General features: G+C 34.0%; 1 protein-coding gene across 1 annotated transcript in view; it reads left to right on the plus strand.

Moving 5' to 3' along the window:
- The window catches only part of LOC126830844 (rho guanine nucleotide exchange factor 17), a 73,589-nt gene that overhangs the window by 7,159 nt on the left and 52,095 nt on the right, over positions 1-14,335 (plus strand). The window contains exon 3 of the mRNA XM_050561282.2: positions 12,500-12,577. Coding sequence (XP_050417239.1) covers positions 12,500-12,577 — 78 coding nt within the window. The remainder of the gene's footprint in view (positions 1-12,499; positions 12,578-14,335) is intronic.

Here is a 14,335-nt window from a genome sequence, read left to right on the forward strand (position 1 = left end):
ATGATAATTTGATCGTTTTAGGTCTCTTTTTAGGGAGTAGGAACTGGGCCCTAAGCACTACTCATCTTGCTGTTTTTCTTGGAAATGACGCCCTTTGAAAAAACCTCTGCCAATGCATTTACGATGGAGATGAAACTTGGCATGCTTGTTTTATGGACAATTGCACATCGATTATTTTTTTTATATGACTTCATGGTCGATTCTTGGTCCATAATATGCTTGTACTTGTTTGGTAACTGCCATGTTTTGGTGATGATTGTAATAAACATGTTAAAAAGCAGGTACATGTACATGTATGGTTAATATTTGCTATTTGTATTAAAACAAAGTATACTTCCACATGCACAAAGCAGTGGTAGGTATTATTTCAGATCAGATACATAAAATATTACAATGATTCTCCATGCTTATTTACGATCATGAAGTCTGGTATCTAAAGAAGAGCAAATTTTTTTAGCTATATTTTTATTTGCTTAATGATAAAACCACTAAATGTAAACAGACACTGGGTACAGGTAGGTAGAAATCTAGCATCCAGCAAAGTGGTATCATATACATGTAAGCATCTACATGTAGTAAATCATTACAATAGTCACCATACATGGGTAGGGTTAGGTGTTTGGGAGAGGTTAAGACATTAGACTCACAACTAGGATGTTCGATTTGAATCTTGACATGAACCAAGAAAAACTGTGAAAATTGTTTAAATCTGAAATGGAAAGTGTGTCTAGTGTTTCAGATGGTTTAATAACCAAGTTTCATGTTGTTAGTAGCACACACAAACAATTATAGGTGGCAAATATAACCATATAAATAAAACTTTTTACACTGACATTAATCATATTTGCAACGTTGTCCTCACTTTTCTCATTTCGAACATATTCTTTGACCTGCTCTTGATTGAATTGGTCCTTTGGTAATTGGTATCTAATTAAAAAGATTCTGGATGTAAATTCTAATTGATAATAAACACTTTAACTCAGAGTGCATGTAATACTCCTCAATATCCCTGTCCCTTCATTTCTATTCTGAAAATATTTTCAATATGAATATTGATTATGGCAGCTGCTTTAACAGCAGAATTTCATGATAAAAGAGATAATGCATCACTCTTGAGCTTTCAACATATTAATATGGATTTCTGTAATTTTCTCATGCAGTTTTTTATCTGATAAACTACTGTTTTTCGAAACATAAAGCTATTTCTTGTTGATTTGATGCAATTTTGAAATACATGTATGTGTAGTTCTTAAAGAGGCGATGCAGTAGGTCAATCCAATTTTCATTATTTGAATAGTTTTGGTACTTTTGATTTAGTTTCTGTTACACAGAATTATACAGGGTGAGAAGCCCTGACTCTAGGAGGGTTGTGGGGTGGTCTTTCCCACCTGGTGGGTAAAATTGTTTGAAAAACTGAATGTAAATGGTGCTTTCTAGAGTATACGTATGTCCAGAGTACCAAACCTCTATAGAATGTTTTGCTTACCAATTCATTAACTTCTTTAGGGGCCCCCTATCTTAACATACTCATTGACTTCTTCTCAGTCCATCCCTTGAACTATAATACCTGTATATACATACATGTATGCTCGACTGGCAACAAATATACATGTATGGTTTGGGACATTGGTCTTCAAGTCATCTGTTGACTGAGACTACTATACTGAGAATCTGATATGACATGTGCAAATTTGAAGACTGCATATATTGAAAAAAATGAGATAAAACGCCGGTTTAATTTTAAAGAAAAACTGGTCAATAGAACAATCAAATTATTTTTTTCTTAGTTGTATTTTTCATTCCAGCAGATTGATTAATCATCTAACATATTTTTGTGTTTCCTGTGTTTCCTGAGTTTTACTTCCCATATAAAACAAAAAATAATCATTTCAATTAAATTATTTTCTGGTTATTCAAGACTACATTGGATTAATCTCTCTATTTTATTTTTATTCTGGGTGTGTACAATTAATGTACCGGTAATACAACTTGTATTATACAAGATTCTGTATACAAGACTGCTGTCTTATCAAAAGTGACATTGTATATCTACATATGAATTTTCCAAATGATTGGAAAAAGTATGATGTATGTGAATATGTACATATACATTGTACATGTATGTACACTTTCACTTGTTTTCATATTGGCAATAAATCAAAGTTCTGGACTAAATTAATAACTTCAGTATGTACTTGATGGCTGAAATCAAATGTTGGTCTTATCTGTGTAGGTTATTTACTTTCCTATAGAAGTAACCTAGTTTTACCAGAAACTTCCATCAGGAATTTCACTTTGAAAATAGATTTTCTAATAAATAGATTCCTTTAAAAAGTGTTCTATCAGCCTTTGTTGGAATTCGTCTTGGCACATCTTATGAGCAGTGCAACTACATGTAAAGCCATCTACCAAATGTGCCAGTTCTATAAATTATATGCAACAATACGGCAACACAACAAAAAATTAAATGACTGTATGACAAATTAAAAGATGAAAGATCAAGATCACAACAACGCAACAAAGAGACAGAGGGCAGGGCGAATAGTTGCGAATACCTCAACACAATCAAAAACGGGTTGCCCACACGACGGTCAAAACATGGTTGTATGACAAGTATGACAAAAGCTCTCGATCCTGTCATGATTGTGTTTTTGATTTGTTGTGTTGTCATGATCTTGTGTTCATATTTGTCATGCTAATAGTGATTGCATAATTATGCTGAAAAGTAGACATATGTAAAAGGACACAACAGACTGCCATATTTTAAAGATGCTGAAATGTAATGATATGAATTTTGTGTTTGCACTCCCCACTAAGTAATATACATGTATTTATTTTGTCCACCAGGCTTATGTTTTACCTTCTGTTAATATTAAGTTGATTGTCCATTAACTTTTCACAAAATTTTTGACATCTGCTTTTAAAGGCTCAATACCACTCTTGTTGTAACTGAATAATATGTCCCAATCTTTATTCTGGTCAACAAATTGTACTATTTTACAATATTCCAATTAATAGATGATACAAATTTCATATTAACACATCTAATTTAAAAAATTGGAAAAATTCAACTAAATGATTTGAGAAGCCTGACGTAAAGCTTTTCAAATGTGACTTGGATATAAAAATATTTTTGAACCCTCTGGACAAGTAAAATAGGATTCAATGGATACTTTACACAACAGGTAAGACACTAACACATCTAGTACTTAGAATAAGGCTATTTTTTATTTTCTGGAGCTGTCAAGCCAGCAAGAGTGTTATTGTCCCTTTAAACCCGTTGAGATTTTAACAAAATTTTGAACAAAAGTATTTTGTGTAGTGGTAAATTCAGATTATTTCAAATAAAATTGGCGTTTCATATATAATTTAATGGTGAAACAGGTGCACCTTGAAGGGACTAATATACATGTAGGTTCTCCGAAATGGCTGAATGGATTTCCTTTGAATGAGGCCAGGGTGTATAAAAACAACACCTTATAATGTGGGCCATAACACTTAGGTGGAATTGGACATAAAATAAAGCTATTTCACACATGTTGGCCAAAGTACACATTAGGGTGTGTTTAAGGAAAATGTTGTTCTACAAGCTTGTACCAGCATACATGTACATAAAGCCAGTTTTAAAGGATTTCAAATAGTATTTGTCAATACATGCATATGTGGGTTTTGTATCTAAATTACATCGCAAAATGTAAAGAAATCATCTATTAACCCTGTCTGAAATTTAGAGCTCAAAATACTGATTTTATAATGATCAGAAATTACACAAGCTCCGATAAGGAGTTTCCATATCACTGTGAGTGACTTGATAAACATGACTGTCACTTTCCTTATTTTATCTTCGGCAAGTATATACATGTAGACATGTTTGTCCAACAGCTATAGTGGCAAGATGTGGACCCCCCCCCCCCCCATTACACATGAAGAAATTAAACTATTGAATATATTTATCTGAAACAACTCCTTTATTTTTTAGTGTAAAATATTTCAATAACATGGCAATGTATGGTGCCACTGCACTAATTTTTTTTATCTTTACTCTCTTAGAAGCCTAGTAAAGTTTGTAAATCAGTGGCACATGTCTACTGCCAAGGTCACAGTAGTTTTGAAGCATCAACATTACATGTTAATGCTAATATTGGCAAAGGATCCTTCAAGATTTTTCAAGCTTGATTGCCATGTTATGTGATACTGTCTGTAGGTTTAACTGTGATATGTTTTATTTGTTGCTATGTGTATATAGTCTTTACTACTAAATAAAATCATGTGACTTGACATAGTGTGTAAAAGACCCCAGGTTTAGGACTATTGCAGATTGGGAAAATATTATTTGCTTATAACTTTTCATAATCAAAAAATACCAATCATGTAAGAGAATTCTAGCCTAACAAAATACCCCCCACTCTATCACGCTAAACTTTTGAGATTTCGTCTGGTCATTTAAATGGTAGGGAGAACTGAGGTCCCATTTTCAAATGTGAGTAGCGTAAGTGTAGGCCATAGAACTGCTGTTCGTGCAAAATTTCCCTCATAGCCCAGTTGGTGCAGAAAAGCTAAACCCCATTTCATTTCATGTAAATAAAATTATTCCATTATAAGACCTTGAGTCACCATTACATAGATTATCGTTAAAGTTGGATTGTTGGGGCCTTAATGGAAAAAATAATTAAATTTCGTGGTATTTCATTGTAATTACAATCACTTTAAATATTTTTAAAAATGTGAGTCAATGTACACTGTATTTGATTTTTTTTCTGGAAACAAATGTGACTCTTTTACCTTGGTAATTAGTTTTCAAATGATTTTTCTTACATTTAACACAAGAAGCAGACATACCAGACAATTGACACTGACAAATGAATTTACCACTGTGGTTAATCCTTGTAATCATCATTGAATGGCAGCCTCTTGATGAGAAAATCATTTCAATAACATTTTTCCAGCAGTTTCTATTTATATCCCTTAACTCATGTGCTGGATGCTGTCTGCTTACCATTACCCATCCATTACTGTAATGGTACAAGCACTAGTGTGTTGTTTTATATTGGTAGTATTCACAGTAAATAACTCTCACAGATACTTATAGGTCATCTCAATATACTAGTAGATACGTGTACATGTGAAAACTGAATTTAGTTAAAACTGCTTAGATGTATGCAATCTGCAGTGATTATAGCACAGATGGTATAAATTCAGTGAGTCACATTTGCAGCTTAATTAGACCAAAATGTTTGACAGTTTCCTCTAGCCCTCTTTGAGGGTTGGCTGCTAAAGCAAGATCAGTTATCATCTAAAATGCTTGAAATTTATATCCATTGTTCCGATTAGTTAAAACTATAGAATGTCAATCTCTAGAGTTATTGAACTTTCTTTTACTTTGTAGAATCTTGTGAACAGTTTAACAGCAATTGTTTCAATTATTGCGATGAATAAGTCTGGTATCAATTATAAATTTCTGAATTATTACCCTTGATTATGCTGTAGCAACTTGTTAATGCTTCAGTGGTGTTTTTCCGCATAATGATTCTGCTTTTTATTTTCCCAAAGAAATGCGACAATGATTATGGATTGCTTGACTTAAGGGGGGCTTATATCACACTTACGATCTGATGTGACTGGATGTAAATGAGAGTTATATGAAAAAGGCAACAAGCAGTTTTCGGATCCGATGCGACTGTGAAAAAAGCCCAGTTGCAGCTGGTTGCACATGTTCTACTTTCCTGTGATCTGTTACAATTAGTTGCAGTTACATAAATAGTTTTGCAGCTGAATGCAACTAGTTTTGAGAGAATTTTTAGGCATTCTGTGTACATGCATTTCTTAGTTTTCCTCAGGTCTCCATTGAGTCATTTGTGTACATTCGATAAAGTTATTGAAGTGCATTTGTATTTCAGGATGACACCGTCAACAGTTTGTACGGATCATAGATCCATCATGTGGTTCCTTTGACCATTTTATGTAGCAGCAGGGTAGTTGCATACTATTGCAGTAGACATAAGGCCTCTGAGATTCCAGTTGCAAGTACATATGTGTGCTTTAGTTGCACACAATTGCATTGGATCGCAAGAGTGAGATAAGCCCCACTTTAGATGCTTTCAGACTATTTGCGTTTATTTGATAGTGCTGGTGTCTAGGGTATTTAAATGAAAGAATAACTGGTTTATGTTGATTTACTACTGGATTTATAAATGTCCAACAAGTTGTAGAAATCTGTAGCAAGATGGATTTATAAAATCAAGTTGTTTATTTATAATATTTTGCAATCCCACCCCCAGTACTATTATGTATAAGCTAACCTCATCTCTATCATTGCTGATAATGTAAATAAGCTGTTCCATCTGGCCTCCTGTGGCCATCTGGCCATTGGCTAGGTCATCAGGTCAGTGTAGAGTAACCTTTACACATATAGGTCAGGGAATATTAGGAATGTCACTGGGAATTTGATTTTGTCTGATTATATCTTGGTCATCAAAAATTTTGTAAGTTTTTGTTATCCAGTATAGTGTAAAAACTGATAGCCTCATGAGCTTAGTGACTTTTGCTCTCAAACCCTATATAATTATGTATTCTTGAATAATCTACCCATATGTACTGCATGAACCCCAACAAACTGGACATTGTCCAAGCAAAAAATACATAAATTAATTATTATTTTCCTCTGTAGGACAGAATGAATATTTGTACTAGTCCCTCATACATGTACTTACAGATGTATTGAAACCGAATCAGATCTACTGGAACATGTTTTTCAAATTCTACATTGAGTACAGTGTGTCTACTGTAGGCTATAACTATAATTATCTCCCCAATTAACACAGCTGCTGCATTCATACATTAATAAGCAAATCTGTTTTGGGGCCATATTATATAATCGAATATCAGATACAGAGTTCCCAGTTAAGAGTACCTGTAGATGAATATGTTTGTTGAACAGACCACACTGAACATTCTGCATGATTGCCATAATTTGAATATGAATTGGAAATGTATGGGTTTTGATTTGGATTCATTGTTCTACTGCCAATTTGCTGGTCATCCTTGCATAATGTTAGGCATGATTTTCAGGATGTTTTTATAAACTTTCAAAATCTACACAGGTTCAGTTGCAACTACTTGTTGTAACTGGAATTTCGGGCTTTCATGTATGTCGATTGTGATCATATGTGACCGACACCAAACTATGGTCATGGAAACCACAAGACAGTCATGTGATCAGTACAAAATGGCGACTGTCTTTCGTCTAAGGATAGCAATAAATTTCTTAAAAGCTGGTTCTGCTCCTGGTATTATCCTTTCTTTGAATACAAATACACTTTTGTTGTCCAAACCTTTTCGATAATGTCATTGACCATTATTATATACACAAATGATATACATGTACTAGAGACGTGAGGAAAATTATGAAATTCACTTAATGCCTAAACAATGGCAATGGATCGCAGAAAAGTAGAACTGGCTTTTTCACTGTTGCATCGGATCACAAGACCACTTGTGTCCCCTTTTTCATTCAGTGGCATCGAGTTGCATCAATGATAAAACTGAATTGCATATAGTTGCATTGGAACACAATGGCGACGTAAGCTCCTCTAAATGCCTCATGGACATATATTACTGTTTCGTCATAATATATAATTTAGTTATCATTAGTTGAATATAGATGTTAACTTGTAGCTGTTACATATATACATGTACCAGGAGCCCAGGGGGGTCATGCAACCTAGATGTAGCTGACACATGTACTAATTTTCTCCTAGATGGTGAATTGTTGGGCTAGATTAGCTCAAAAGTGTACTACATGAAAATTATATAGCAGTGTATCTTACATCTTCAAGTATTACAAAAACACTTTGACAGACATTTCTAGGGGTGGGATACCCCTGACAGAGCTATGTAATTGCAAGACATTTGTAGTGGTGAAGTATCCCTGAGTTATCTAATTTCCAGACCACAGCTAGGCTAGATTAGCTGAAATCTGTACCACCAAAACAGCTTTGGAGTTGTTCAGTTTGTGCGGTGGGTTACCCCTAACAGTCACGCCCCAAAATGTCATGCCCCCATCTTTTCAGCTAGGTTGACCCTTGTAGGCTCCTGCTCTAATATGATAATACATGTAGTTATCACAGTTAGTGACTACATGAATGTTAACACCTTAATCCATTTTGATCATACCTCACGCTGATAAGGGGGGTTGGATGGCCGAATGGTTATCATAAGGCCTGTCATTGAGTCAACTGGCGTGGTTTCGAATCCTCGGTTGTACGTGACAAGAATTAGGGTCGCCTGTCCAACCTCGTGGGTTTTCTCCAGGTCCTCCGGTTTCCTCACACTACTAAAGACCCCTATGCGCAAGCGAATTATTGAAATAAAATTAAACCATATGTTAGTCCTGAAATGACCTAGTTTGTGTTGAGTGTCTGATAAAAAGTTCTGAATTTAAACTTCTTATTCTATTTGTGTTATCTACGGATATCTCATTTAAGTTTTTCATATATTTATAATGATTATATACTGAATGTTTTCAGTCATACAGACTTAGCTTTTTATTGATATTAGAAAAGATAAATGTTAGATGATGGCATCATGTAACATTAAACTCATATTAACACCATCACTAACAATTCACTAGATTCTAATCACACCCTGGAGGATATAAACACTAAATGTGCCAATCCTGCCAATTATATTGATCTTGTTGACCTTAAAGCCATGTCTATATAGGCTGACTTGGTTTAATTATTCTCTTAAGTTCACTTAGTAATCAATGAAGATAAACAACATGTTATACATCTTGTTTACTCGATGTGCACCAAACAAACAACCCCGCATAAATATAAATAATTACACTTTACTACTGCTGTTGAATGTATAGGCTACTGGTATTCAAAGCTGGTGCTTGGCACATATCTCCTTTATTAAAATACGAACAAATATGGTTGTAAATCATTAGCTTAAAATGGCTAGGCCTCTTTCATTTGGTTTAAAAATATATTTGTTAATGTCGTTCGATTTTATGTGTCAAAAGATAACAGTTGAAATAAAGTTGAATTTGTGCTCCAGTATTGACACAGTAAGCCAAAAATTAAACTGAATTTAGTAACCAGGCCGATTTCAGTTAATCCCTCGAATCAATAATGTATTACATGTAGTATAATTTTGTCATGGCATACACTAGAATAGTACTATGTTTGGGTCCACTCGGCAAACCTTGACAGACTGCGGTACCCTACATCTAACATCGAGCTGTATGACAATGTCCTCCATTGGAAAAACTTTCAATTTTTGAGTGAAGCCATGAGCTGTATACTGTATCGGCCACTTAAGGCATGCCCCCTAATCCATTCACATGAGTTGATACATGTAGTACTTTTATTGGTATATTACTTACAATGTCTGTGCATTGTGTCTTGTCTGCAGGTTTGTCTTCTGGGTTTCTGTTTAAGTGTAGTGTGGTTCTCCTGTACTAATTAATATAGTTTACCCTATCATGAATTGAAATACATGTAACACATGGGATCATCACAATTCAATACTTTATTTCTACATAAATCAAAAAAGTGTACATCCTTTAAGTTCTATGCTTGAAGTCTGCTTTTAAATGAAATGCTCTGGAAATCACCTGAATTTTTACTTGAATGCTAGTTGAGTGAAAACTGAACGACACCACTGAAAGTATTATGTTTGGCCTTTCATCTGTTATTTTTTTAATCCCAATCAAAGTTTTAAGACTGAAATATGAGTTTAATTTTTATTCCTAGTTGTATATATTATGTTAAATACCGGGTACTTAAACATGTATATTGCTATGATCATATTTCATCTTCTAAGTCATTAATAAATGACATTGTACACCATCCGTTGTTTTGTTTGTTCTTTTTGATGTAGGGGATGTGGTATTATTACAGAGTGGAAAACACAAATTGTTGATTGGATTAGATTTGTAGTGTGAATATCGTGCAACATAACATAATATAGTACATTACGCCAATCTGTTAACAGTCATCAGTCATGAATTTATGAGTATTTGTTTAATTCGTTAGCCATGTGACCTCTCAAATGAGAATTTGAAGAGAAGGAACACCTTGTCTTATGCAGGATACATGCCCTATACATGTTGTTAACTGCAGCAATGGTTGCCTTCTGAATTGCAGCTGAGTAGAAAATGACCTTGAAAGATACCCCTTCCCCCCTTCCAGTTCAGGTATTTGGTACATGTATATATAACACAGCAAATCTACCAAATTTGACACCTTATTTTAACCCTACTATAGAATTCCTGTTCCTGAGAATTGTGTAGAAAAAAAAAAAGATAGTATTCATTTCACCGAAAAGCTCCCATTCAATCCAGTTTACCTTGGAATATTCCTATCTGATATAAGCTTTGGCTTGATAAGTTTCAGTTAGATTTCTTTAACACAGGCACAGATTTTTCGCAGCGCTATTATTAAGATGGTTTCCTCTCTGCGTAAAAAAAGAGTGGTTTAACAGACAAGAAATTAGTCATGTACTTATAACACACATGTGCCTACATTTTTTTTTTCCTTTAAGAATACAAGTACATGTACATAGAGTAGAATTTACCTTGTGGCAAATTATTACTGTAGTAAGTACATACTTCATTTTGACTGCTTTGTGGAACTGGAAGTTGCTTAGATTTATTAATGCGTACTTGAAAGATGAGCCAAGGGTTATGTTGTAGTGGGTGGATTCTGTGTGTGCTTATTTCTTATTGCCTGTCAGAGTTAACTATTGAAGTCAGTAAATTGTTTGCCAAACCATGGAGCTATTTTTAATCCAGGTTATAGATATTTTTGCTTCTGTATAGAAGTCTAACTGAGCTGGCAGACCGAAAGGAAGAGCTGGCAGACACAAACTTCTTGTCTAATCAGGGTGTGAAGAATTGCCTCACTTTACATTTCCATTCATTTTAGTCTTTAATTATCTGTCATTTATGTGAGATTACCTAATTGTTTGTCTACTTGTTATTGGCATCTACAACCATCAGTGCCACATATATTTAATCACCTACAAGTTGTTAAAACTAACAAGATCAGCCGTCACCTTTAAATAATAAATAAATACCTTTATATTTATTAGGTCAGCATCAGCATCCTACCTCATGGGTTAACTCCCACCACAAAAGACCCCTACATGAAAGCGAATTAATGAAATAAAATTGAACTAATATGTTGGTCCTGAAATGACCTAGTTTATATCCATTGGAACTTTATAAACTTGACCAACCTATTATGTAAACGTGTCTGTAAACAATGTATTAAGAGCAATATGACCACTTAAAAACAAATATATATGTATTGGGTGCAAATGGTCATTGTTCTGTGGTAGGATTGCATTGACTGTACTGAATGATCAATAATTGTTCTGTATTACACACACTAAAAGGTTAGTCTACGGAGTGTTCATTACTCTGTGTAAAATCATTAATCAGAGTAATTGTTGTTCCATATCATAATGCAATCAGTTTTTCAGTGTTTATTGATAATCTGATAACAGATCCTTGTTATTTGGTAATGTGATGAGAAATCATTGTTCTGTATAACAGCATAATCTGATGAGATACATGTATTGTTGCTCTTTGTTAATGGTAATACATGTATGAGGAAAGGTCATTCATTGTTCTGTGTAAAAGTATGTAATACTCTCTAGTGGTCACAATTTTTGTCCAATTTCGATGAAACATAGAATATATATTTATATCACAAAGATCCCAGTTCCTTTCGGTATTTGCTCATTTCAGACCATAACTTAATGGATTGTACCAAAAAACATGTTTTTATTTTTTAACTTTGTTTTCTATCCATCTATTGCAAAATGTGGGCGTATCTTGCATTGCGGAGAGAGTAACTGGATGTGAGATCAGTGGTCTACATAGGGTAATTTGACATCATTGTTCTGTGTAACTATGTTATCTACATGTAGTGAGAGGTCATTGTTCTGTATAATAGGGTAATCTGATGAGAGGTCATTGTTCTGTATAACCAGTAATCTGATTAGAGGTTATTATTCTAAGTGAGCAAGACGCTGGCTCGCTAGCCTGGAGGTTGTGGGTTCATTTGCATTGTTGGCCGAGAAAGTTCATCAGGATTTACCGGCGTGTTTTCCCCTTGTCAGTGGTGCAGGACAAGTACAGCTGTCTAGTCAATCGGATGGGACAAAAAAAACCCCAAGGTCCCGTGAACACATTGGCATGCATGTAAAAGACCCTTGGCAGTTGGAATTCAATACAAGAGCAGGCAGTACCGCCGCTGTCTGGGCAAAATTTCACATATGCCCGTCTTCATGAACCGGTCAGAGCAGAACAGTGGGACGTTAAACCCCATTTCATTTCATTTCATTTCATTGTTCTATATAACAGGGTAATCTGATGAGAGGTCATTGCTCTATACAACAGGGTAATTTTTTATTGAAGATAAATCTGAATGCCATCATAATATATCTATCTTGCACATAAAAATTCACCAATAATTTTCTTTTACAGGATAAACGATATCATATAGTAGAAGAATTGTATCGTAATGAAAAGGAGTATGTGGAGACATTAAAGACACTTAAAGATGTAAGTACTACTTACTCATTATAAGATTTTTTTTTAGGTAAAAGGACAAACAGTATCTTCAGAATTACATTTGTACATTTATAAGATAAGATGAAAACATTCCTTTTGGTTTCCAACTGTTTTTGTGAACGATCTGAAATGTTTGCTAGGATTGATAATTTGGTTGTAAATTTTAGAGTTATCTCCCCCTTTAAGAGTGAATATGATACAAGACAAAGTTCTTGATAGAATGTTGTAAAACATGGTGGGATTGTAAGAAGAGGAACCCAATCGAATTTTCCCTTGACACAGTAGAATAGGTTGTAAACGTTCCAGTTAGAATAATCACAATATGACAACTTTTACGGTCTATTATGACAACTTAACTGCCGAGGGCTTATGTTTCGTTGTCTGGCAGCCTATCTTTTATTTTAGATTTCCCCATACAATTAGTCAGCATATTCATTTATTGACTGGATAAAGAAATGGTTGTTACTGTCGATCAGAAAAAATATATCTGTTGGCTACTAGTTCTGATTAAAACAGATTTCTTGGCCATTGATCATGGCAAAACTCCTCTAGGGTTATACTTAAAGAATGTTGGCAAATGTAGTATAATAACATGTGCTATATTGATAGAAAATTACATGAGAAATCGACCTTGATAATAATTTGTAACTAAAGTAATTCTTGCCAGATACATGTACATGAATGTGCTCAGGGGCAAATAGGAACATCCAAATAATTTGTTATGTAAAATGGTAGAAGGTCGAGAGAGAAATGTTTTTGATGCACTTTTTTCAAAGGAAATTGTTTTACATGTGGATATTTCGAGCCAGAATAACAAATTTGAAGTTTACATATTTAACATAACAGATTTATTTACACTTAGACTTTTGACTTTAATGATCAATGAAGAAATACCTTAATCCATAGGGTGAGAAATTGAGCTTTATTCTGTCTACATAAGTCTATCGTGTTTCTTTAAGATTTCTTAATCAAATATGGTAACAATATTGTTGTTATTAGGTGTAAGTTTGAGATGTTAGAATTCCTTATGGTTAACAATTTGTACACATTTATTTGTTTACCTATTGTTATTTGTTCACAGTTTGTGTCATTGCTGTTGTGGAATATTGTCATAACATCTGTTCAGGTCTCCTTATGGAGGAACCCAATGGAATTTATATGCATTTTTCAAATTAGTGAAACAAAGAAACCTAATGAATATTAGAATAATTTCTGATAGAACTTTCATAATCTTTAGTAAAATAAAGACAATAGGATAAATTTATATGTTCTTTCCTTAATACAAATGCTTTATTTTTTTTTGTTGATGTTAGCATCCTATGCGGCTTTTTTTTAAGCACACATTGGAATTTGGAAGTTTGATTCTTTGTTTGCACTATTTAGCTTTATAATGTCATTGTACAAGACATAATTGTCTGACCCATTACAAATATATTCCGAAATACATTGCTGAACTGCGAGGCGGTTGTGTTGAAGACGATGACAATAAACTGACAAAAGTAACCTGTGAGATATGTAGTATGTACTAGTACTACAATGAAAAATGACACGAAGCAATATGACGGTCAAAGTTTTGATTCATTGTTTGCGTATGTTGACATTGTTAACTACAAAAACAAGAGCAACGTATATTATTGTAGACATGTAAAATCTGATGATCCTACATGCGTGGGTGAAAGAATTGATACATATTCAGTTTTCAATAGTTACTGCCAGAGTTATAGCCCTTGATCACTTTGAAAAATCTTG

The sequence above is a fragment of the Patella vulgata genome, chromosome 8 (assembly GCF_932274485.2).
Source record: "Patella vulgata chromosome 8, xgPatVulg1.2, whole genome shotgun sequence".
NCBI classification, from domain to species: Eukaryota; Metazoa; Mollusca; class Gastropoda; family Patellidae; genus Patella; species Patella vulgata.